This window comes from Leptonychotes weddellii, chromosome 9 (genome assembly GCF_054177405.1).
Source record: "Leptonychotes weddellii isolate Sample4059 chromosome 9, ASM5417740v2, whole genome shotgun sequence".
NCBI lineage: Eukaryota > Metazoa > Chordata > Mammalia > Carnivora > Phocidae > Leptonychotes > Leptonychotes weddellii.
The window spans coordinates 83,114,543-83,141,457 of NC_138377.1; the positions used below are offsets into that span (position 1 = coordinate 83,114,543).

Sequence of the window (26,915 nt, forward strand, 5' to 3'; positions counted from 1 at the left end):
ACTGGAGAATACCATTTTCTTTTTTTCTCTTGTAATGAATCCTTCTTTAAACCATGACACTGGCTTGAGTTCTCAAACATGTCACCCTCTCAGCTTCATCCTTCCTCCAAAGAAAATCCATGAGCTATTTGCTGAGAATTACAGAGAATAAAAACAAAAGAAGGCAAGAACTGTCTAAATTTAAAGTGCTGGAAAATCCAACATTTTATTTTACTACATTTTGGTGACTACATAAATGCTGAAACATTTTAACACTGAAAAGCATGATGGCATCATCACTTGCTTTTTTTTCTTTTTTTCTTTTTTGCTTAGCAAACACAGCAGATGATATTGCACGGCATAAAGTGAGAACAGTAGCGAAGCTTAAAAAAAAAATGAAAGAAACCTTAATGCGTACAGGAGATACTCATAAACAAACCAGAATAATGCCTAATGCATTACACTTTTTGTTGCTACACACAAAAATACAGAAGAAGCATTGGACAGAGAGAAAGAGAGAGACAAAATATTAGCGAACAACCATAACTGGGTACAATAATCATTTAGTCTGAAATGTAGATGCAACATAGAAACTACCACTGCTTTCTAATTGACAAAGAAAATGACAGCAACATTTGTCTTTTATCAAAAATCTTCTAAGCCCCTCATGGTTAGGTTTTTAAATTAATTAATTATTTAATTATGTATTTACTTTTTTTTTTTTCATTGTTAAGGAAGAACTCCCTCTGCTCTTGGAAGATTTTCTACTCTACTGATCTTTTTAAAACTTAATTTTTAATTTTTTTTTTTTACCTGATGATTGTCTTAGGCACCCTCCTTACATAATAAACCATCAAGCTAACTTGAACAGGGAAACTGAGTCACACTCAAACAATAGCTAAGGTCAAAGGTATACTGAAAATAGAAGGGGGGAAGGGACAGGTCTAAGTGAGTGACAGATGGGCCACCTTCTGAAGGGACAAGAAACACAGGGAGATATGAAGACAACTACCGAAGCAAGTGGAAGACAATGTTTTAAATTTTATTTTGTTAAAAAATACTTGTCACTTGGTTCAGATGGCAAATCTAAAATGAGCCCACAATGATTATGTAATAAATGCAGAACATACCACAAAAAAGAAAAAAAAATCAAAACTAACACAGAAACAGAAAATATGACCTTGTGAATACAACTCTGTTCAGCGTTTCATTGCTGATGGTAAAAGTCTACTTCCTCAACCATTTTCCTGGGGTTTCTGCAACTCACTGCTCAGCATTTGTATTAAAAACAAATAATTAGTCAATGCTTACCAATGATCCTGCAACTCAGAGGAGATTTATTGCCCTATTAACATACATACGGAGTATAAAAATGTTTCTAAGAAAATGGAACATTTGACCCAAAGTCTAAGCCCTCCCTTTCTTTCCCCACCCCTAAGACCCCTGCAGAAGAAAATAAGATAAAATTCTTGTATTGAGAGGAAAAATATTTACATCTATGGATTTATGCCATGGAGTTGAAGCAACTTATTTCAGCCACATAAAACAAAGCAGTGGGCACCGGCGCTTCTGAGGATGCCACTAGTCGGCTGAGAATTGTGTGTCTGTGTTGACCTAAAGCAGGTCAAGTATCTGAACAGCCTCAATTACGGGGGCCTGGGGCAGGGCCCATCTCTGGTGTGGACAAGAAAAGTAGTGGGAAGACGAAGAGTGGTAAGAGACCAACTCTAATAGGGCTGGGGACATTCACTCGAGACTCTGACATTTGAGGAGAGCTCTTGCCATTTTGGTGGGTGGGGGGAGTGGGGGTAGGGGGAGTGGGGAGGAATTGTAGGTGGCAGATTACAAGAAACAGATGTGGAGAGGAAAGTGTACCTGTGAAGCATTTTCCTTGATAACTGGGGCCGAGCAATCAAGTGTTGCTTCTTCTATGGGTTGGCCAGCCAGGCAGGAGCTGGCTCAGCTGCCTCTTAGCCTTGACTTTCTGTTAGGGCATGAAGCTATTATACTTCCCTCAGCTCTGCAAGAGGAACTGCCCCTTTGCCCTGCCCCTTGCCTTGAAGCAGTTCAGAAACTTGGTGAAACTGAAGAGGATTTCCAAATTCAAGTTAGCTTGCCTCTTTTGAGTTTTTTTTTTTTTTTTTTTTTTTTTTTACACTCTTCACTTCTCATACCCGTGTGAATGGTTTAAAAAAAAGTAGCAAAGTATCTCACAAATGCCGGTGCTTTGAAACATGAAACAACTCCTAAATTCTTTGGAATTTCAGGTCTAACCTGCAAAATAATCTTTTCTAAAAAAAAAAAAATAATAATAATAAATTAAAGGAAGAACACAAATAAATGCCTTTCTCCTTTCTAAGTGACAAAAAGGACTACCTCGAAACACTCATTTTGGCATGTACAAGTTTTTTGAGGGGGGAACCTGGCAGTGTTCACAACACACATTGAAGTGCCTGCTAAGAAAAAGCTAAAGATACACCCTGCAGTTAAGAGAAGCTCTTGCCTTCAGCTTATCTTAGCATCAAGAACAAAAAGATTGTAACGTAAAGCTTTGGCCATTTCAATTCTACTATATACACTGTAAAAACTACACAGTCATAAATTAAAGCGGTGATTAAATAAGCTCATATAAAATGTAATTAAATTAAAAAATCACAGCACATTATAGAGAAAAATAGGAACCAGTTTCACAAAAAAGAGATTATATATATATATATATATTTTTACCCTGTGGAAACAAATTTACTACGAAACACAAAAACTTCATAAGTAACCATCAAAATGAGAATCATTTCTTATTCCATTCTTGCATTTTTACACAACCCTTAACCCACCTGGGGAACATTTCCAGAAATTAAGTCTTCCTTGAGCAACAGAGCAGTTCTGCCAAGAAAATAAACCCCAAACCGAAGGGGGGGGGGCGGGGGACATCCCAAACATACAAACTACAAAATAAATAAGAATTATAAAGTTTTTTTTAAAAGTAACCTTAACAATTATCAAACTAGTAAGTTCTGCCTTATCACATAGACTCTCTATACAACATAACCCTAAAACTTTATTACTATGAGGTATTTGGAGGAATTGGTAAAAGTGATGCACGGCCTGCCTGGTGAAGGGACTCGGTGAAGTGGGAGAACCTCGAGAGGGAACGAGGAGGAGGAGCTTTGGTTTATCAGCAAGAAATTGGGGGGAAGAAGTCATCCTTTGGTATCAAAGAAAGTTTCATTGCATGGTTGCACGGAAAAAGCACCACGGTGAATAATTATTCCTTTTTTTTTTTTTTCATTAGTGGCCTTTCTAAGAGGCTGAGGTATTCAAAGAGTATAAGGTGAGAGGTCAACAGCGGTTTAACACTTTGGTTCAAGCAAGGCACTCGTCCTAGGAGTTTACAAAGTTTGCAACATGTTTGCCTAGAGATTTACAAGTAGAACTAGCAGTAGTAAGAGTAGTATTTCCTAATGTTGTTATCATTTCGTATCATTATTATTAAGAATGAAGACAAGTTTACACACTGAGTGAAGAGTGAGGGGGGGAGGTGGGGGAGGGAAAAGGGTGGAGTTCCCTCTGCAGACCAAGGCCGTGCATGAAAATATCTTTGGTATTCTTTGGTATCATCAATGTGATTAAAATCACCAATGGAAATCGAGTGAGGTAGCGTCTTTGGTTCACACTATAAATAGTAGATTTTTACACTTTTTTTTCTTTTTTTCTTTTTTTTTCCTTTTTTTCTTTTTTTTTTTTTTAAACACATGGAAGTAGCTATTTCTTACCTTCTGCTTCTTTGTCCTTACTATTTAGGAAATAGTTACCAAATGTACTGTAAAGCTAACCACACCACAAGAATAATCCAGAAGGCCAATCGCATCTCAAAATGGCCTCTGGTGTTTGAATGCACCCTAAACAACTAGATAGGAAAGGGAGAAGTGCTTTCTCTTTGTTTGCTAAATGCATAGTTTTCATCCTTTATGTACAAAGAAGGGAGGACCTTTCTTAGGGAAAATGCCTTTATAGCTCATGTGAAAATGTCCTAGGACTCTTTGGTATAGCAAAGTTTGCATTTAACCTGCAAAGACGGATCATTCACCTGGGGTAGCAATGCAAGTGGCATGAGTCCAAAAGTAGCGTAGTACTTTTACTTTTTTCCCGGAAAAGTAATTATGCTTTTTGGGGGGCAGAGTGAGTGACATGTTCAGTTGGAATGTCTGAATTTCTCCACATTCTCTTTGGGTTTGGGGATCTAGGCCAGCTGCATCCAGGGACTGGATACTTAGTTCCTGACATCCAGAATTCATGTACCTGAACACTCACTGAAATCTGGGCTTTTGGAGTGTCCAGACTTCACATCTCCCACTCTCTCTCTTTGCCCCCTTTCAGGGAAGCTTATAGTCACGAGAGGACCTGAATGATTTATGGTCGAAAACAGTCTAACTTCCATTCTACCAACTCCCCCCCCCAAAACATGTTATGTGAAGTGCAGTGTTGGAATAAACAAACGTACAAATGAAAGAGTGAGATATCTTTTTAGGTGAATTTTGCAAAAGGATTGAGAAATAATGGGTGAGCAACTGGCACGTGATCTGCTCCACTGAATGTGGTAGGTTAAGAAAACCTGAGCCATAAATTAATGCTACATGCCACATTAGAAGCAATAATCAGTCATATATGACGTAACGAGTGTATTGCTCGTGAGAAGCTGAGTTTGTCCATTATGACTTCTAAAAAGCAAAGGTTGTGAGTATGCTTGAACAGTCTAGTAAAAAAATTGCTTTTCAGGCTCTGATTTGTGCATCTGTTTATGAGAAAATATATCTCTAGGCCCTGAAATTGTGTAATGGGTGCAAATTCAATGCTGGTATGAAAATTATCTTTGGTGTTAGCAAACAGGATCACTGGATTATTTTTCAAAAAACCATTATGATGGGAATATTAGAAATGTAATTTTCTTTGAGACTGTGTCTACATAGTACTAAAATAATTGGTCAAAAATGTAAAATGCAATTGGATTAATCTGAAGGAGTAATATAGCAAAAACAAAGCAAAAAACCACGGTGTTTGAAATCAACTTTTGTTTTCCCTGGGGTGCTGAATTTGGTAAGACTGTGTGTAGACACAGCTTGAGTTTCCCTGCATTTAAAATTCTCATGTTTTAAATAAATAAGGCTTTCCTCCCTCCTAAATTATAAATATATAGCTGTACTCCTGGCCCCCTCCATTCTGGAGAGAGAGAAAAAGTTAATCCGTTTTTTTTCCTTTTGGTTTATGTCATCGACAAGATTATGTGTTAAGCAAATCTCTAGGGGTGGCCATTGAAATGGTCTCTTTTAATAGTTGAATTGTAATTGTGCCATGTTTGGAAGGGAAAATTTTAAGCTGGAATTTGGTGTGAGATTAAAAAAAAATACTAAGACAAAATGTGTCAAGGCAAATGCGCTATTTCATTAAAGGAGAAGCATGTGTTGGCTTGCTTTTCTCATTCTACAGCAGATATGAAGGAGACCCAGATGGCTTGTTGGTTTAGCTTCATCTCTCCAGGTGTCTGTCTCTTCTAGACCTAGACAAGACGCTCAGACCTTAGGGAGTTAGGTTTTTGTGTCAAGATAGTTCAAATTTTTTTTTCTTTAGCATTTTAATGAATCTCAATCAACAACTTATTGTAGGTATAACATTTCATTTTATATTTCTAATTAGGTGTGGTAATTAACCAAGAGCACCCACTTCTTTACCTAATAGTACAAAAGGTATTCACTTTTATGAGTTACAATTCAATGGAATTCAGAGAGAATTTTTCTGGGAAGCAAGTGACTCACTTGGGTACTACTAGCACAACTGTGTTAGCTTTTTTCTTCCCCCTTGATATCTCCAGCTGTGGTTAAGTGATTTGGAAAAATAGAAATTGAAAATTTTGTCTTTGGAAGCTCAGGTCTAGGGTTTTATCTGTCCCTTTCAGAGAGTGGACTCTATGTCATAAAATTTCCAGCTTAATGCAGTAGCAAGAAAGAATGCAGTACACTTTGGAGGCTATGCTTAGTGAAATAAATAGCTTCATGCCTATAGAACCCAAAGTCTTGTCCTCGACTAGAACTCTGGTGTTTTCTATACTATTCCACCATTTCTCAGTTGCATCTGCTATTTCTATTGATATTCAAGTCATACAATATCTGAGACTGGCAATAAAGTCAATTTGACTACAAATACTGGATAGTTCATTTTAATAATAACGTTGGTCTGCTCACTTTGTGTGTTTGCAAAGTATTTTTAAAAAGGTATTTGGTGTCAAATGCATAAAGCAACTTTAAGTCAAATTAACCTAAGTATGATATCCTTTATTCAGTGGTCTTTCACTAAAAAAGCATTACTTAGAACAAATTTTCTAGTTTAATTACTTGCTCTGTTAAACTTAGTTTTCTAATTTACAAATGGGGTCCTACTTTGGAAGAATCCCCAGGTTTTCTCAGCTATGAACAGATCATGTCCATATGTCTACTTAAGTATCATTTATGGATCCCGAAAGGGAGTGTGCCATCTGGATGTACGTGTCCACTACACTGATCTCTCTGTTATGATATTAATTGCTTCCCTGAAGCTACATTCTTTCTTGCCAGTTCTGAAAACTAATATTTCAAATGCGTCAAGAGTCATAAATAATAGTCATGATTCTATGTGGCATGTGTATTACAGCTAGATCAGTTCATACGTATAACTTTACATAGTATCTTGTGTAAAAATAGCTTTGGTTATTAAAATCATTGCAATAAAATACCTGCACTATAATATTAAGTGTGTTCTTTGGTACCTAGGTGATTTTTTTTTTAAATGGATGAACTCTTGTTTCATTTCTTAAAAAATATCTGAACATTCCTTAACAAACAAAGAGAATGCACTGGTTTAGGTGTCATTCAAATTTTCTTTGCTGGGTTTGAATCTGCATTTAGGTTGCCGGCCTGGCAGGTTCAAACGCTAGGCTAGACGAGCGAAATAACACTCCTATCCAATGAAATCAGACAACCCCACACTATGTTGGTTGTACCCCTATAGCACAACCTTTCCTGAAGACCAGCCCTGCCTAAGTCCCTAACCACTGGTGGTGTGGGCATATGTGTGTGTGTGTGTGTGTGTATGCACTCACGTACCCACACACAGTACTGAGACACCATACACCTTCGCGGCATGGTGGAACAGATGAGAAAGTCTGATCTTAAGAGAGGTCCACTCAATGGCTCAAAATCACTATGCTCCAAACCACAAAACAGCCAAGCACAGCAAGAATGATCATGGATGGAAGGTGTGAGATCCAGTGGTGCTTTCCCGCTCATAATTTTTCTTGCCAAGTCGTTGCCCCGCTGAAGTGTGTGTCTCCTAACAAAGTCAGAATGCAGGTGAGCGAAGTCTTTGGTTTCTTTGGACTATAAATAACGCTTTTTTTTCTTCAAATATTTCTAAGTATAAACCTGCTATCTTGAGGTCCTGGTCTTTTAAAAATTTTTTTTTATTTAAAGCTTTTCCACCGAGGTTTAGTTCGTGGTTATTCCTTCATGCTTTGGTACAAGTGCTTGATGAAGAAGATGAGTTGCCTGAATTGGAGCTGCCCTCGTCCTGCCACTTGTCCAGACTCCTCCTCCTCGCGTTCATGAAGAAATTGCTGACGGTGCTCAACTCCAACCCCAGCTGCTGGGAAATAGTGATTTGCAATTCTTTGGACGGGCGCTTGTTTTCCTTGAATATTGCATGTAGAGTTCGACGCTGGACATCTGTGAAGACCAACCTGGGCTTTTTGGGTGTGTTGCCTCTATCCTTCCCATGTTCTTGTTCTTTCCTTTTGCATGCTGCAAAAAACAAAAAACAAAAAACAAACAAACAAAAAACCACAGCAGATGTTAGAACAAACTGCCCAGGAGATATGACAGTAGGAAGGCAGAGCCAATAACATTTGTTTGTCATTCCTCACAGGCCACTTTGTGGCTGCTGAGCTCTACTTTTAGGACCATGGTGGGCTGGGAGGGAAGTGTGATACAGGATGGAGAATTTGGAGGAGGTGGGGTTCTGTGAGTCCTGGGTGTGGGTCCTGGCTTTGTAAGCATCTGCTCTTTGTCCGTGGCAAGTGGTAAACCAGTGAACTCCACCTTGGCCTCAGATACCTCATCGGCAGAACACAGGGTTCTGGCAAAACAAACTTGTTGCTTGAATTTTTATATCACCGTCTGCAAAATGGATATAAGAATAACAGTCCACCTGGGTGGTTCAGTTGGTTAAGCGTCTGCCTTCGGCTCAGGTCATGATCCCAGGGTCCTGGGACTGAGTCCCACATAGGCTCCTTGCTCAGCAGGGAGACTGCATTTCTCCCTTGGCCTGCCACTCCCCCTGCTTGTGCTCCCTCTCTCTCTCTGACAAAAAAAGAAAAAAGAAAAAAAAAGAATACCTACCTTGCTGGATTGTGGTAAGGATTTATGAAATAGTATATGCAACAGTTTATGTTAACTGAAATGCTTTATGAATGCAAAGTCTTATCACCTAGAAGGGGCTGTACCCCTCAAAGGTTTTACAGTGTGCTCCTGGTAGAATACTAAGAGCCTAAGAGAGTCTGAAAACAATATAAAAAGGAATTGTATTTGTTATCCTTCTGATCTCTTTTGTTTCCCAGACAACTTCGTATGTAAGAAAACTGTAGTTAGCATGCAACCTTACCCATCAAACAGTCTTCCACTGATTATTCAGTGGAACCAGGACTCTTGGAGGTGTGAAGCCTACTTCCTTGCCATTGGGGCTAAACCTGTTGCATGAGGCACATTCCCCTTGGGGGTCTCTCTGTGCCTCCTGTTTGCTCTTCATGAAAGTTTTTCCTTTGGAGTGCCCCTCTTCCCCTACCTTAGCTCCCACACAGAAGGCCCATTCCCTGCTCATGTCTTTTGGTCCTGTATCATGTATCATGCTTCTTGGCTGCTAGAACTATTCTGGTGTATCATCCCATTGGGGATGGCCCTTGGGCCCCCAGGGTTTGGTGTTGGATAAGTGTTTCTCCTCATCTCGGGTGCCATACTTCCTCTTTGTAGACTAATAGGGCTCACCAGCTTCCACCTGCCAAGGAGGCACTAAGGGCTGCATTGCTAACAGCACCCTTCACCCACTCCTAATTTCCACCACCAATCAATCCCTACAGCCATCCCCAGATAACCATACAATCTATATAAAAATGATGCTTGGGGCAACTGGGTGGTTCAGTTGGTTAAGCGTCTGCCTTCGTCTCAGGTCATGGTCCCAGGGTCCTGGGATCAAGCCCTGCATCAGGCTCCCTGCTCAGCAGGAAGCCTGCTTCTCCCTCCCCCACTCCCCCTGCTTGTGTTCCCTCTCTCGCTGTCTCTCTCTCTGTCAAATAAGTAAATAAAATCTTTAAAAAAAAATGATGCTCTGGTTATGCTAATGCAACTTAAGGCTCCTATGCCCTGACTCCAATCAGATTGCTGCCTCTCAGCACCCCACATAGGCACTGTGGACCAGCCAGTACTATCTTCATTTCTGGCCGGCTATACTCTGACGTGAGCTCCAGTCACAGTGAGGCGCAGATGGGGCATCTTCCTGGTGGGGGTAGAGGCTGTTACTCTTTTCTTTCCCTTTCCCTTTCCCTTTCTCTTTTCTTCCTTCCTTCCTTCCTTTTCTCTTCTTTCCCTCCCTTCCTTCCTTCTCTTTCTCTCTCTCTTTCTTTCTCCCTCTCTCTCCCCCTTCCTTCCTTTCCTTTCTTGGCTTGAGCGATGCAACAGCCTTTATTGTTGCAGTAACACTGATACAGATGTTCCATTCTGGGTCAGGGCTACCCCCACCCCACCCTACCCCTTGGTCCTCATCAATGTGGAACTTTGGGGAGGAGGGGCAGAATCCCTAAGCAGAGCTGGAGAGAGGCAAGTGGGACTGGTAAATATGGGGGTCACCTGGAACCAAGGGTTCAACAGGGTCAGGATGCTTGAATCCTTTGCCTGATGGGGGCTGGGAATACTTGCATCCTGGGTTCAAGATCTGGCAATGCCCTGACCTGGGTTCAAAGCTGGGATGGGGTGTGGAAAAGCCTTAGACCAGGGTTCAAGAAAATGCCTTGGTTCCAGATCTTAGCTTTGGGAATGAGCATGGGAAATGGGTTGTTCCAGATTGGCGATGGGGGAATATCTCTGGGTCCAGAGTTTGAGGTTGATCCTGGATGCTCTGGTCTCCAAGCCCCAAGTTCACGGCTGGGGTAGAGTCTGATCCCTTATGTAACAGGGGCTGGGTAGGGGGGATATCCCAATTTTGGAACTCGGGGGAGAGTTGCAGATGTCCTGCTTTTTGAACTGGAGAGAGCACTCTATTTTAAGGGCTGGGAAAGGGCTCTGGGTCCCTGGGTCAGACCCAGAGTGGGGGTGGCATTCTCCAAGACTTGGGTACAGATCCCAGACCCCTAGGATCCAGCCTCTTGCTCTTGTCCCAGTACCTCCAGTTGCAGCCCCACTGGCGTCCACTTGAGGCCAATACTCTCAATCTTGTTCTCAATCTTGTTCTTGAGGTTTTGCAGGTGCAGTGAGGTGTGCACCAGAATCAGAAGCAGGGGCCCAGAAACACTGAGCAGGAAGGTGCTGCCCATGGCCCAGAGGATGAGAAGGCTGACGGCAAGCACTGTGGCCAGGCAGGCGGTGAGGTGGCCACTTGAGTCTCAGCCGAGGGCCACTGTCCCCATCAGCGCACTTAGGAGGCTGTGCAGCATGAGACTGTACCTGCTCCTGGATCATTCCAGTCATACCCAGGCTCCCCTCCAAGCCCAGAGTCTCCACAGGTCCATCCTCCCAACCCTTCAGGTTGACCATATCCCTGTCCCTGTCTCTGCTGGAAGTCCCGTCATTCTTTCATATGTCCTCATCCCTCCAGTTGGCTGCCCTGCCTATTGCTGTCTCTGCTCCACCTCCTGCCTCTTTCTGCTTTTTAATATTTATTTGACAGAGAGACACAGCGAGAGCAGGAACACAAGCAGGGGGAGTGGGAGAGGGAGAAGCAGGCTTCCCGCTGAGCAGGGAGCCCAATTCGGGGCTTGATCCCAGGACCCCGGGATCATGACCTGAGCCAACGACAGACACTTAACCGACTGAGCCACCCCGGTGCCCCTCACCTCCTACCTCTTTGTATTCCAGGTTCTCAATATCTAGATGGTTCATCAGCTCTGGACAGGTATAGTCTCTGTGCTCTCCTCACCTAGCCCTGCTCCCCTGCCGGCCCCTATCTTTCATTTTTAATTGCTTCTGGATTTTAGAGTTTCCCTAGTGCCTTAGCACAAATTAGCTCAGCACTCAGATCAGCTGAAAAGCCAATAAGTGAAGGCTGAAGGAGACTCCAGTCTTTGGGGTGCAATCTAGGGATCTCCAAATTTTTTTAACCATGCGCTACTTAGTAAAAAAAAATTTTTTTTTAAAAGATTTTATTTATTTATTTGACAGAGAGAGACAGCGAGAGAGGGAACACAAGCAGGGGGAGTGGGAGAGGGAGAAGCAGGCCTCCCGCGGAGCAGGGAGCCCGATGCGGGGCTTGATCCCAGGACCCTGGGATCATGACCTGAGCCGAAGGCAGATGCTTAACGACTGAGCCACACAGGCACCCCAGTAAAAAATGTTTTGAGTGTACACTCCCTAATATTATTTATTTATAAATTATATATGTGTTACTCTATTACTACATGATGTACATTATAAAGCATACACAAAATATAAAATTTTTGAAAGGAGTAAAATAGAAATAGACACAGGAATTCTCTTCTACAGATGAATTAGCTTGCCTAGGCCCTACCATGCATTCACCCCAACCAAGGGACCACTGGTCCAACTCCAATCATAGGGAGAATTTCAGAATGGACATGAAGGGAAAGCTCAGTCAAAAAGGAGAGATTTTGAGGCCAGTCAGGCCATATGGTACCTTTTATAACATATCCCATAGGTCACTGGCTATGCCCCTTTTCAACATGAGAGGTAGCATCAGCATAATGAGAAGTATGTACTAAATGCCCAATCCCTCAGAGCATTGAGCACATATACCAAACTAGCTGAATTTCCCCAAACGGAATCTCTGCCCCTGGGGACCAATAGCCCTCACTGGGCAACTAGATTAAGTCTCTGAAAGAACAGCTGACTAGACTGAAGACACCTCTAGTTAGTTTGAATTAGCCCATGTAGACCAGCTTTATACAATACTGATGCACATGGCTGATGGAGTCATTCCTTCACTTTCACAAATGAATATGACACAGGCTTTGCTCTTAAGAAGGTCAGTCTAATGATCACTGAAGCAAATGACTGTATGTATAAAAAGAGTATACAGGATTATTACTTTGGCTTGAGGATATTAATGAAGGCATCAAAGAGGAGGGGGTGCTTACACTGGGCCTGAAAGGATGAGTAGGAGTTTGTTAATGAGAGACGTGGGACAAACTCATGCCCAGCATGGGGAGCAGTGCTCATGATGGATTCATAAATGTTAGTAGACAAAGATCAGATTTGAATTATCTTGTTGGTAAGGGGGAATTACTGAAAGATTTTGAGAACGTGTATAGTGTTATTAAATTTGGGTCTAGAAAAACCCCTCTGGTGGGGTTGTGGGGGATAAATTGGAAAGCAGCAAGATTAGGGACAAGGATGCTGTTACCATCCTGACCCCCTCAGAAGTAAGGCACTCATTCCTCCACCTGCTGCAAGAGTTGGTGGCTGGTGGCCCTCAGCTGAGGGCCATTCTGGGAATTGCCTTGAGGTGGGGTGGGGTGGGAGCTGAGGGGAGTAGGGGATGGGGGTATGGAGGATGGAGACTGAAGAGAGTGGGAATGTATCCCCTCCCCAACCCCTTGCATCAAGTTGGGACAATTTTGAAGGGTCACCCTGTTCTATAGCACCCCACAGAATTGGTTGAGGCTATTCTTGCAACTATCAAAGTTCAACTTCTTCAGCCTGGTTTTTCTTCCTCCACTCTCCCAACAGGGATTATTCTCCATAGCTCTCTCTGATAACCTGCCTACATGCAAGTCTCAGAAACCTAGAGTCTGCTTCCCAGAAAACCTGACCTAAGAAAACCACTGTAGTGAGGACCCCAAATTAGACAATGACAGTTGGGGGAGGAATATGGAGACCAAATTCAAGCTTCTTGGAAGACAGAACCAGGAGCACTTAATGACAACATGGCTGGGAGGGTAGAATTCTGAACAAGTCCCAGGTTTCTGATTGGAAGGTGGTAATGAGGCCATTAGGGAATGCAGATGGAGAAATGAATTTTATGACAGCAGTAATCACTTCTATGTGGGACAAATTGCATTTGAAGTGCTTGTTGGAAATTCTGTTAAAAATCTCCAACAGGTTGTTGTCCAGCAGACAGCACGACATATGGGGCCTGGAGCTCTGGGGTGGCGGGGCGGGGGAGGTGTGGGCTAGGACGATAGACTGGGAAGTCATTAGGGCTCTAGATGGTAAATTACCCAGAACATACCTATGGAAATGAAAGTAACTGAGCATCAGGTACAGACTCAACTTATTTATCATTCAAAAGGCAGAGCTAAGGGAAATCACAAAGAAATATCCATTTTCCACCTAACCAGTTTGTATATTTGAATGACTTCAATCTGGTCCTTGGCATTTGGTAGGATTGAGTGGGCTGAAGCTACTTCCAAACCAGCATTTCCCAAATGGTGTCAGAGGAATGATACTGTCTCCAATAGGTTCCAGGAAAAGATGGTTTGCAGGTCAAGTACATTTGGGAAAAACCTACCATATATATCTTCTTCCTCGAAATTCACAGTATATGTTAGCACATGTTATTATGTTTCCCAGATTTATTTAGCCCTAGAACTCTGTTTAGTAGGGACTGTCTATTAATGTCTCATGCAATACTAATGTTGGGGAAATGCAGTTTGGAAGTCTTTGCCCTGAGCTCTCAAGCATTACAGATGTCACGATGTCAGAGCCTGGGAAGTGAGATTCTCCAGGCGCAGGGAGCCTGGCTGACTCATTCCATATCTCCAGGGCATCCTGGCATAGTGCCTGGCTATAAAGGGGCACTCACTACCTGTGTGGGTACTACAGAGGGGTGGCTGTGACTCCGTGTACGTGGTATATCTGGAGAGAACTCTGTGCAGATGTTGGAGTTGCTGAATTAGAACACAGAGATATCAGTAGAATGAAGAGTGTACTAAACCTTGTTGAGGGTCACTGGGTGACCTTAGCAAAGAGGCTAGGAGGAACAACCCACAGAAATAAAATTGTGCTTCTAGAAGCTTGTACAGAACTACAGTGGTTAGAACTGTCAAGAGAATATGAACGAGAGCAGTGCTTTGGAATTTCCATGGAATATATTCCAGGGCAGAGATTACCCATTATAAGGTAGGAGACCACCCACTGGAGGTCATGAGAGTCCACGCAGTGTGCAAGGTGGAGAGCAGGAATAGGGGAGTGGAGGGAGCCATCACACGAGGTACTGCTGCTGCTCAGGGAACAACACTGTCTGTGTTTTATGTGAAAGTTACACATTTTGTTTAGGCGTACAGTTTCCATTACAAATAGAGAAGTATTTATCATAGAACTGGATTATAGGAAAGAGGATTCTTATTGTTTTGAAAGGTAACTGAAGAGGAAGATGACCTGTCAGGAGTCACCTTTATGAAAGTGGGCCACAGATATATTTGCAGTATGCAGAGCAGAGCATAGTGAGCCCATCTGACAGGAGACTTTGATCTTCTCTATGAGCAAGGTCACTCCCCTAAGTGGGAGGCAGAAGTAGGCATGGGAGATGGCAAAAGGCAGATATGACTTTGTGTACCATAAGAGTAAAGATTGTAAAGAATTATTATTTATTTTTAAAAGGCAGCACATGAGGATATGGATAAAAGACAGAGGCTTTCATTTTAGGCATGCCTGGGACCTGTGCTTTGCCCATAGCTGGCAAGACTGAGCCAATTGTATTTCAAGAAATATGAACTCTGTAGGATACTGAAAGGTATTTCATGAACAATGAGTTTTGAGTTCAGTTTGGGAAGTGCTGAGTTAATTAATGATTAAACAAGCTTCTTTAATGTAGGACTTCTCAGAGCCTTTAATATGTTAAGGTGCACTGATACTAACAGGGTCTCCCAAAATTTAATATACTAATGTGCACTGATACTTACGGGGTCTCCCAAACTTCTTTGATTAAGGAACTCTATTCAGGGAATTTCTCTCAGGAATGGTGTTCCTTAGAATGGTGTTTCTCGGGGCGCCTGGGTGGCTCAGTCATTAAGCGTCTGCCTTCGGCTCAGGTCATGATCTCAGGGTCCTGGAATCAAGCCCCGTATCGGGCTCCCTGCTCAGTGGGGAGCCTGCTTCTTCCACTCCTCCCTGCTTGTGCTCTCTCTCTTGTATCTCTGTCTCTCTCTCTCTCAAATAAATAAATAAAATCTTAAAACAAATAAAAGTAAAAAGAAAAGATAACATATGTTGAAGTGATTATTAAAACTATAAACCCTTAAGGGAGTATTCTAGATGTTTGCAAATTAATTTTTTACTCCTTCCCTTCTTCTTTAGTCATGATACAAGTATAAATACTGAATTTGCACAGTAGGCTGGAATCTTTGCTCTGATTCTAGCCTGTGGCATGAACTTGGACACATCATTTGATCTTTCTTTCTGCCTTCTTTAAATGAGCAGACTATGTTTCAAGGCCCCTATGGATGCAAAAACCCTGTGAGTTGATAAACACATGGCTGCAGTGTCTCTCCTGGTTTCCAAAGTCTATTATCTTCTCAAAAAATTCCCAAAATAACCTTACTCTGTTGTTGAGAATATATAGCCACGATGTTGACTTTCCTTTTCTCCCACCTCATGGCTTCTCAAAAGGAGCAAGTAATGGCTCTGCAGGAATATCAGCCAGTGCTGCAAATAATTCTGATCCATGTTCCTCCGAATGAAGGTGATAACACATAAACTCACATTCCTCCTAGCTGTTTCGACTTCTAAAGTTTATGAGCTCTGGAGATTAAAGCAGTTATAACAACCAGTACTGCAGACACTGAGAAGAGTTAAGCATTTGCCCACCTAGGATTCTGAGCCATTAAACGATTGTAGTTTATATTTTTACTGAGTTGCTACTTTTTCATTACAACTGTAGGGCAATTTATGCAACTTACTTCCTGAGTTTCTGGATCATTTGCTCTAGAGTTGGCTGCTTCACATGAGATGGAAATGTGGATGAGGGTAAGGCTGTCTTCTTGCGGGTGGTAGAGCTGTGTGTGTTTCACTGTACTTACCGAGCATACACCGTGGGTCCAGGTAGAGTCACAACAGTGTACTCTGTATTCCCAGTCTACGAGTGAGGAAGACTTTGTAAAAAGCATCGCACTGGTCATCAGAAGTTTTGGGCTGTGGTTCTGACTCTGTCATTAATGAGTTGAATGACTGGGTTAATAAATCCCTTAACTAAGCCGGTCCTAGGTTCCTTAACTGTATATGTATAACAAGGGGATTGGATAAATAACTTATAGTCCCTTCAAGGTGCAGCTCTTTGACTTGATGTGTGTAAACAGCTTTCCACGTCACTCCAGGGGGAAGCAGCGGGCAGTGTAGACCCTGTTCAGGACTATTGGTTTCAATTAGCAATAATCGCGCCTCGGATAAACCTCATTGGCTACGATACTGCCACTGAGCAAAGCTTGGACTATTGGTTTCTACATCATTCGTGGGCACCTGAACAAGTGTGAGGGTTGAACTGTTTACTCTAGGGGACAGCTGGGCAATCCTTCCAGGACACGCCCCCTCTTTTGTCAGACTGTCCATATACCCCTACTACCTCCACCTCACTCCTGGCAGGCAGAGATGGTCAGGGGGAAATTAGAGAGAGAAGATCTTTGGGGCAGAGCACCTTCCAATGAGGTAGGAAGGGAAAAAAACACCTGTGTGTACACTAAACAAAATTATCAGGTAGGATTGGAAAATTAGACTCCATAAATTGTGTTATTCTTAGACATAATTGGTAAAGGTCCATTAGAAAATTCTAGCTTACCTTAGTTATACTAAGAAGGACTATGGAGAATATGTATTTTTTTGGGGGGGAGGGGTGGATGCATAGGTAGACAAGTGAAAAATCAGGGATGGGGGCTCACTTCTAGACAATCATGCTATCTGACAGAATAAGATGGGAATGGGGCCAAATGAAGGGCAAAGCTTGTGTCTGTCACTTTAAAGGCATTACTGAGTCCGGCAACCGCTCTGTGAGGACCAATTTTAATAGGGCTGAGAGAAATTTAGGGACATATGCTGTGAGGAGGGCAGTTTTGGCCTTGATGTCTGGATGGAGAACCCCAGAGAGGCAGGGTAAAATGACTGAGGGACCCAGGGAAGAACCAGACCGGGGTGATTCAAATCAGATTCATTTGGTGGTCTGAATGTAATGGATTGAGGGAGGACTGTATGCCTACAGCTTCCCCCTTCATACGTGGCTTGTGCCCTGTGAGTCCCTGTGCTATGGCCAAGTATTTTCTCCCTCCAAACAACTGCCCGAGTGTCTGTTGTCTCAGCATGATTCCACGGGACGTGGTTCAGAAAGAAGTAAAGGGGAAAGCTGAGATTTCCAGGGCACCATGAAACTGTGGCATTTTAATAGGGGCTTGCTAGAGACCCCATGTCTTTGCCCTAAAGGCCAATCTTGGTGGGACACCTGGGTGGCTCAGTCAGTTAATGTCTGCTTCAGCTTGGGTCATGATCCCAGGGTCGTGGGATCGAGGCCCGCGTTGGGCTCCCTGCTCGGCGGGAAGCTGGCTTCTCCCTCTCCCTCTGCTGCCCCCCCCCCCCCGCTCATTCTCTCTCTCTCTCTGTCAAATAAATAAATAAAATCCTAAAAAAAAAAAAAAGCAAGCTAATTCTGGTGCTGAAAACTTCTTGAGTAGGTAAGCTGGTGATGTCCCACATCATTCAGGGGAGGCCCAGCCTGGATTTGGAGAGGAAAGTCCAGGCAGCTGCTAAGGCTCTCAGTTCCTCTGCTGCTCCAGTACCTCCAAGGTTAGGTGGGGCACACTGGTAACATAAAGGTGCACCCTAAAATTCTACCCAGATTCCTGATTGGCTTGCCAGAGATATCCCTGCATGCTCTGCTCAGGGGAGCTCGGGGCTTCAGGGGTAGGGAAGAACGGATAAAAAGGCAGCTGGGTCAGAATAGGCAAATCCACAGGGACAGAAAATAGGCTGGTGGTTATCTATGGCTGAGTGGGTAGTGGGAGGAAATGCCAGTGACTCCTCATGGGTGTAGGGTTTCTTTTGGGGGGAGGGGATGAAAAGGTTCTAAAATTGGTTATGGTAATAGTTGCACAGCTCTGTGAGTCTACTAAAACCACTGAATGATACCCTTTAAATGGGTGAATTGTATAGTATGTAAATTATAGCTTAATAAAATTGTTATGGAAGAAGTCGCTGGGCGTGCACACAGGATGAGTCCTCTGTTATCACTCCGTCTGCCCCTGAGAAGGACCCTCTTCTAAACTGTGGCAAGGGAAAGCAGGGGTTGGCTCTTCATGTCTACTGAGCCCCCAAAGACTCTCTCTTGACAGCTGAAGCTGCTTTTCTTTTCTTTCTTTTTTTTTTAAAGATTTTATTTATTCATTTATTTGAGAGAGAGAGAGCGAGCGAGCAGGGAGGAGGGACGGGGGAGAGGGAGAAGCAGGCTCCCTGCTGAGCTGAGAGCCCGATGTGGGGTGAGATCATGACCTGAGCCAAAGGCAGATGCTTAACTGACTGAGCCACCCAGGTGCCTTGAAGCTGCTTTTCAAAGCAAACTCTACGTGGAGGAACAAGAATGCAAATAAAACAGATTTCAGTAAAACAAGATAGTGGTTGTAAGAGATGTAAAAAGCAGAACTCTGGACGTGAACATTGCAGGTTCCTGAGCCCATTTTACAGGCCAACACTCGCACTGTGGAGATCAGACAGCTAGTGAATGGGCTGCAACAGTTTCAGGATTATAGCTGAGACTCCAGGAGTCTCAGTGCTGGCATACTTTGCCTTGCATTATTTTGCTATACCACACATATTTTTTATAAGCCAGGCCCCCAGTTGTTTTTGGAATGAGGCAGCTCTTGAATGTCAGCTTTAGAGGCCACAGCAGAATGCACAATGTACCATTTAAACAGCAACTCCAGTGAGTTCTGACTGATATGGTCAAAGGCAGCCTTTGCACGGGGACACACACAAATTGTCTGGAAACTGTGGTGCCCGGCAGGGGGAGGTGCAGCCAATGCAACCTGCTGGCCACAGGCTAGCTTCGCTCATGTCTGTGAGTTTGTGGGTAGCCAGGGCACCAGTGGAAACTCTTCTGGGCATGTACGTGGAAGGCCTACTAGAAACCTGCCACCAGACATTCCCAGCCAGAAATGACCCCTATAATTCACCCCTGTATCTTGCTTTACAGTGCTTAAAACATCACCATTGAACCTTCCTATGTGATCCCCACAAAACTCAAGTGAGGTAGAAATGGGTATTCCTTCTTTTTCTGTAGATGAAGAAACAATGTCAGAGTGGTTGGGTGACTTGCCTATGGGCACACAGCTGATGGGGTGGGGGACCTCCAGCCCAGTGCACCCTGCAGGCAGATGTCAGCCTCTGAAACGGTTAAATGGGCAGGAGCAGCGGGTGAAAGGGAGCCCAGGGAACCCACAGCCACGGTGAGCAGGGCAGGAGCAGTTGGGCAGCGAGTAGCAGGCCCGTTGTCAGCCAGCCCCGTCTTGCCGTGCCTGAAAGGATTACAGTGAGCCCACCCAGGAGAGTGGGTGCATGGAAATTGAACTGGAGGGAGATTGGGCAGGGTGGGGAGAGCACACCCCCACTGGCCTGGGGGAGGGAATCTAGTTCCAGTAGGGATGCCGAGGAGCAGGGGACAGCTATCTCCACGGGGATGTGTGCTTGGAGAGGAAGCTACATGAAACTGAGCTGATCAAATGGAAAAAGAAAGATGGGGAGCAGCTAAAGCTGGGAGTGTCCTCCATCCTATTCTGGTTGGAAAAGTCACCCAAACCCCTCACCACCCTGTCCTGTTGGCTACTTTGACAGAGCCATCCAGAACAGAGATCTGCCTTCCCATGCATCTGCTGCCTGGACTCCTTCTGGAGTCAGCATATAAAATATTTCCCTCAACCTCTCTTCTCTAGCTAAAGCTCAATAGTCTGTAGCCCAGGAGGTTAGGCTACTGGACTTTATGATCCAGAGGGCAGAGGCTGCCTGCACTTGGGGGGGTGGAACAGGATCAGTCAAAACGTGTGGCTGCTTCCCCTGTGCTATGCTCCACATGTGTGTCACCTTACAGAGCCTCTCAACAAGTGTGGGAGGTAGGTACTACCATTATCTCTAGTTTACAGATGGGCAGCCTGAGGTTCCGGGGTCCAGGAACTGGCCTAAGGTCACGCTGCCAGTAAATGGTGGAGCTGGGATGATAGCCTGGGCAGGGACTGCTGATGGTACTGGAGGAGATGAGGAGGGTGGCCTAGGTACTCCTCGGGCACAAACCAAGAGGACACCAGAGAATCATACTAGCTTTCACTCTCTGGGACCCTAGACTCTCTTAGTTCTTCTCCCCACAAACTTTGTCTTCTCCCATTTGTTCTGTGTTCCTTCTCATACAGGCCGAACCTGAGCTAGAACGGTGAGCTGAGAATCCTCAGTGAATGAATACATTTTCATATCCCTATGATACTTGCATTGTCCTTTTGCTGGCCATTCACACCCATGTGCACACATTTTCTTGAGCACAAGCTCAAGCCTTTCCACACTCACAGGAAGAAACACCCACTATCTGACCCTCCCTTCCATGAAGCTCTTTCCCTGCATTGTAGCTTCAAAGGAATCACTGCCTCGCACTGGCTTGTTCAGTTAGTAACAAAAGGTAATGTGGCTCTTTTCTGGGAGCCTGGCTCAGAAATTCTGATTTTCAAATTCCTACACTTCTCTTTTTTTTTATTTTATACACACACACATATATATTTATTTATTTATATTTTTTATTATGTTCAGTTAGCCACTGTACAGTACATTAGTTTTTGAGGTAGAGTTCGATTCATTAGTTATATATAACACCCAGTGCTCATCATAACATGTGCCTTCCTTAATACCCATTACCCTGTTACCCCATTCCCCTCACCCCCCTCCCCTCTGGAACCCCCAGTCTGTTTCCTGGGGTCCATAGTCTCTCATGGTTTGTCTCCTTCTCTGATTTCTCCCCCTTCGGATTTCCCTCTCTTCCCCTGTGGTCCTCTGTGCTATTGCTTATGTTCCACATATGAGTGAAACCATATGATAATTGTCTTTCTCTGCTTGACTTATTTCACTTAGCTACCCTACGACCCAGCAACTGCACTACTAGGTATTTACCCTAAAGATACAGATGTATTGAAAAGAAGGGCCATATGCACCCCAATGTTCATAGCAGCAATGTCCGCAATAGCCAAACCATGGAAGGAGCCAAGATGCCTTTCAACAGATGAATGGATAAAGAAGATGTGGTCCATATATACAATGGAATATTATCCTACACTTCTCTTAATGCCTGATCCATTGGAGTTTTTTTTTTTTTTAATTTTATTTATTTATTTGAGAGAGAGAGAGTGAGAGAGAGCATGAGAGGGGAGAGGGTCAGAGGGAGAAGCAGACACCCCACTGAGCGGGGAGCCCAATGCGGGACTCGATCCTGGGACTCCAGGATCATGACCTGAGCCGAAGGCAGTCGCTTAACCAACTGAGCCACCCAGGCACCCCCATTGGAGTTTTATCGTATCAGTATCCCTCATCTTAAAGAGCCCTCAATATTTTGGATCCCAGTAACTGGAAACATGATACTAATGCCCTACTTTTGATGTTGATTCCTCAGAAAATCAAAACAAATGGTAGACCTGATGAATTACATGCTTATGATGTGTTATTATCTCATATAGGCCTGCTGTGCATTGCAACTCTTAGTTTATTGATCCTATTTCTTTAATTACTATCCATGTATAAGACTTTATAATATTCATGGCAATTGAAAATTATAAAATGGAATTCCTTCAAAAATAACCTACAATTTTGACTTTTCACTAAGTTATCAGAAATTTTCCATAATTAATTTCAAATTTCAAATTAGTGGTTTTCCTTGTTTGTATTTCTGGAAAGTTGTCCAGAGAATCAAATTGTAAATGCTATTTTCCCAATGGCATGTATAATTAGTCTCACAAGGGGCTCCCAAGAGCCTGAAAGGAAAGCTGTTGGTGGCTATTCCAGGACCTTGACACTGACTGCAACCACCTTTCCCATCTCACTACCTACGACTGCCTGCCCACCACCCCTACTGAGCCACACTGCTCAGAAGTCAGTCCTAGATCCACCATGAATTTTCTTACCTCTATTTCTTTTGCTCAGGTTGTTCCCTCACCCAGAATGTCCTCCCTTGTCTTTCTTTTCTATACGAAAGTTTCCCTATGTACTCAAAGCCCAGCTCAAGTATCTCATTTTCTGCTAAGCCTTCTCCATCCCCTCTCCCATCCAAAGAGAACTCTTGTCTCCTATGCTCAGACCACCTCCCCACCATTTCCCCAGATAATTATTTACCTACTCATCTCTCTCACTAGACCATGAGTTCCATAACAGTAGACCATGGATTACTTCTTTGGCATATTCAGCATCCTTGTTGGAAAAAATAATTTGGATGTGGGCCCACAGAAAATGGAGACAACCAAGACACAAGTCCTTAAATTTTGAAAATGTGTACAGAGAATGAAATGCCATGAGATCTTTTTAATCCTTTCACTGGATAACTTTTTAGAAGCAGTTTAATGGTGTTGTGGGGGATATTTCTAAATTGTCATTGAGAAGTCAGGGAAAGGGGGGCTGAGCCCCTGGTGAAGGAAACTGGTGCTGTCACCTCTCCTATGACTGAGTCGTAAGGTAGTTCAGGGCCAGGTGGGGAGGAGGCTGAAGTAACAGAGTGGAAGAGCAGAAGATGCAGAGGGGCTGAATTTGGGCTGGGGCAATGAAATAAGCTGGGAACAGGGCAGTCAGCCTCACCCAGATGAAGTACCTACGTGGGGGCACTGGGTATCGGAGGGCAGAAAGATACTGTGTTTGTCCTTGCTAAGTCTGGGTCGTGATTGGTCCATGCACACCTCAGTCAACTACAGGGATGCAGTCAAATCAAGGGGCACAAATCAATGTTAGGGGAGAACAGAAAGGAACAGATTACCAGCTGTGAGCTTTTCAGCACTGAGGATACCTCCTCCATCTTGAGTGTACTCTCAAATGTCTAACACGGAGGGGGCCCCCTCTGGCAAGTGACGGTACTTCACACTCGCCCTCTGCCTTCTGATTATCCTCCTGGCACCAGGAAGAGAAATAGAACTGGGGTGTTTATTTTCTCTTACGTTACACCTCCGCACCCACGCTGTGACAGAAAAATCCCTATTAGTCTACACTGGACCTGTTTTATGGCTGTTACATTTAAAGATTTTTTTTTTTAATTGAGAGAGAGAAAGAATGATAGAGAGCATGAGAGGGAGGAGGGTCAGAGGGAGAAGCTGACTCCCCGCTGAGCAGGGAGCCCGATGCGGGACTCGACCCTGGGAGTCCAGGATCATGACCTGAGCCAAAGGGAGTCGCCCAACCAACTGAGCCACCCAGGCGCCCCTACATTTAGAATACATTTAAAGCACTACTTTACATAATACCTGGTTCTGTGTACACACACATACACCTATCATAAACCCACGCTACATATTTCCAGCTATGCTTCTTATTCTCAGAGCTTGTAAAAACACAGATTCCTGGGCGCCTGGGTGACTCAGTAGGTTAAGTGTCTGCCTTCGGCTCAGGTCATGATCCCAGAGTCCTGGGATCGAGCCCCACATCGGGCTCCCTGCTCCGCGGGAAGCCTGCTTCTCCCTCTCCCACTCCCCCTGCTTGTGTTCTCTCTCTCGCTGTGTCTCTCTGCCAAATAAATAAATAAAATCTTTAAAAAACAACACCGATTCCTGGGCTCTACCTCAGAGTTTCTGAATCAGTAGGACTTCTAACAAGTTCCCCAGTGATGCTGGGGCATAGGTATGGGGTAAGAATTGCAAATGAACACTACTTAAACATTTTTATAACAGGTTTGTTTATTTTATGGGTATGGGTGAAGCAATTTTGAAATTATTTTAGGTGTATTATAGGATTGAGTAAATGAGTAAGCATGGGTGGCGGAGAGAGAAAGAAAGAGAGAGAGATGTTATAGATGCCAGGGTTCTTACTTTAGAGGAAGGGGCAGACAGACCCAGTTTGTTTCATTGTGCTTTGTGGATAGTGCATTATTATTATTATTTTTTTTTTTTTACAAGTTGAAGGTTTATGGCAATCCTCATGGAGCAAGTTTATTAATGCCATTTTTCCAACAGCATTTACTCACTCTGTGTTTCTGTATCATACTTTGGTAATTCTTAAAATATTTCAAACCTTTTCATTATTACATTTGTTACGGTGATCTGTGATCAGTGATTATGACTTGCTAAAGCTCAGATGATGGTCCACATTTTTTAGCAATTAAGTATTTTTTTAAGATTTTATTTATTTTTGAGAGAGAGAAAGCACGCATGAATGGGGGGGAGGGGCAGAGGGAGAAGCAGGCTCCCCACTGAGCAGGGAGCCTGATGTGGGACCATGACCTGAGCTGAAGGCAGACATTTAACCTACTGAGCCACCCGGGTGCCCAGCAATAAAGTATTTTTAATTAAGGTATGCACCTTTTATAGACATAATGATATTCTACACTTAATAGTATAGTATAAACATAACTTTTATATGCACTGGGAAACCAAATAATTCATTTGACTCACTTTATTGCAATATGTGTCTTATTGCAGTGGTCTGAAACTGAACCCACAATATCTCCAGGATATGCCTGAACAAATATGGAATAGGAGAAGGCAAGAAAAAATCCTGTGGGTATATATTGCAATTGGATGTGAAGGTATTGGTGTGAACTCATGATTTAAAAAATATGTACATAAACGTGTTTATGTGTATATGTATATTATGTATGTATGAATATATGTGTATATTTGCATGTGTGTGTATAAATAAGCATACATATATTTCCTGGATTTTTCTGAGGGATCCCAAAACAAAGTCACCCTAGCAGCTACCCCTAGCGCCCAGGACTTCTTGGTCTCTAATATCATTCCCCAGCATAATACATTAGGAAGTGGCAGATTCTAGGGTTGGGACAGGGTAGGTAACAGATGAGCTTGGTACATCTTATTATAACACCAGAAAGTTTAAAAAAAAAAGGATGAATGTCACAACTCAGGAGCCATATTAAAGGGGCTCCCACTGGTCAAATGTGGGATAATTTGAGCACTGAAATAGGTGAGTACAGTAATGAATTATAAAGCATCAGGGAAAAAAAGGAATGTCTGAGTTTACACCAATAATAAATGGATGTATCAATGAAAGGGAAGGGAGCTCTTACCAATGAAGAAAGCTGAGAGCTGTCTGCTAAACCTGGCAGGACTGCTGGAGATGGAGACTCATTCTGAAACCATTGTGATAAAAGACTAGATCAGGCAAGAATCAGTAGATGCTAAATCTATGGGGAGTTTTTAAAGAAGCAGGATATTTCCATCACCTTAAAGTGTCTACCCATAGATTGCTTATTAGTTGTAAGAAAGAAAAAAAAACAACCCACAACAGTGATTATGCAGTGGAGAAACTCGGCAACAGCTTGACTGGGTGATCGAAATGAACTCACCAGTTAAGTGAGGGACAGACAGACTTTGTGGGCCTCTAATGTGATCCTCTGAGAAGGACACACCTCACCCATGCAGCTTTCTGGGTTAGAAAGCATCACCTCAATCCCTTCACAAGGAAACATCAGTCAAACACAAAATGAGAAATACCGTTTTTAAAAAGTGGGGATCGGAGATGCCTGGGTGGCTCAGTCGGTTAAGCATCTGCCTTCGGCTCAGGTCATGATCTCAGGGTCCTGGGATCAAGCCCCGCATTGGGCTCCCTGTTCAGTGGGAAGCCTGCTTCTCCCTCTGCCTGCCGCTCCCCCTGCTTGTGCTCTCTCTCTCTCTCTGGCAAATAAATAAAATAAAATAAAATAAAAGTGGGGATCGTATGTGTCAAACGTGTCAGTGTTATAAAAGGTAAAGAAAGGCTGTGGAGTTGTTTCAGATTAAAGAAAAAAGAGATATGACAACTCACCTCAAGATTGGATCCTGTCTTGGAGGAGAATAATGCTATGTAGGACATTACCGGGTAAACTGACAAAAGTGAACTGTAGTTGCGTAAGGGAACGGCTCTCTCGTGGAAATACACTCTTAAGGATTTAGGGGAAAGGGACCAAATGGATGTAACTTACCCTCAAATGGTCCACAAAAAAGATTTCTGTGTGTGTGTGTGTGTGTGTATGTGAGAGAGAAAGAGAGAGACAGGGACAGAGAGTGAGCATGAGCACTTGACCATGTGTGCACATATGATAAAGCAAATGGGGGGTAAAAGCTAACAGCTGGTTGGCTGGTCCTGTTAACAATTGGGAAAAGGGTATATGAATGTACTTTGTACTATTTTTTAAAAAACTTGAAATAATTTCCAAATAAAAATTTAAAAAATCAAGCTTTTGGATAATAGTTAATGACACTGTCAACTGTAAATTCTCTATGAGCTCAACTTTGTGAAAAATAAAAAATTTAAATGTATCTTTATCTTTATACTTCTATTTATTTAAACGATTTTATTTATTTGAGAGAGAGAGAGCGCGTGCGCACGAACGCACAAGCATGGGGAGGGGCGGAGGGAGAGGGAGAAGCAGACTCCCCACTGAGCAGGGAGCCCAACGCTGGGCTCTTTCCCAGGACCGTGAGATCATGACCTGAGTGGAAGGCAGATGCTTAACTGACTGAGCTACCCAGGCGCCCCCCTGTTTTGTTTTGTTTT

At 43.3% G+C, this 26,915-nt stretch overlaps 1 protein-coding gene and 1 pseudogene across 1 annotated transcript in view; both read right to left on the reverse strand.

Annotated features, from left to right (window-relative positions):
• Positions 1-686: 686 nt before the first annotated feature.
• The window catches only part of ONECUT1 (one cut homeobox 1), a 42,789-nt gene continuing 16,560 nt past the window's right edge, over positions 687-26,915 (reverse strand). The window contains exon 2 of the mRNA XM_006737569.3: positions 687-7,805. Within this exon, the coding sequence (XP_006737632.1) occupies positions 7,513-7,805 (293 nt within the window). The 3' untranslated portion in view covers positions 687-7,512. The remainder of the gene's footprint in view (positions 7,806-26,915) is intronic.
• Positions 16,564-16,646, reverse strand: LOC115942454 (U4 spliceosomal RNA; annotated as a pseudogene).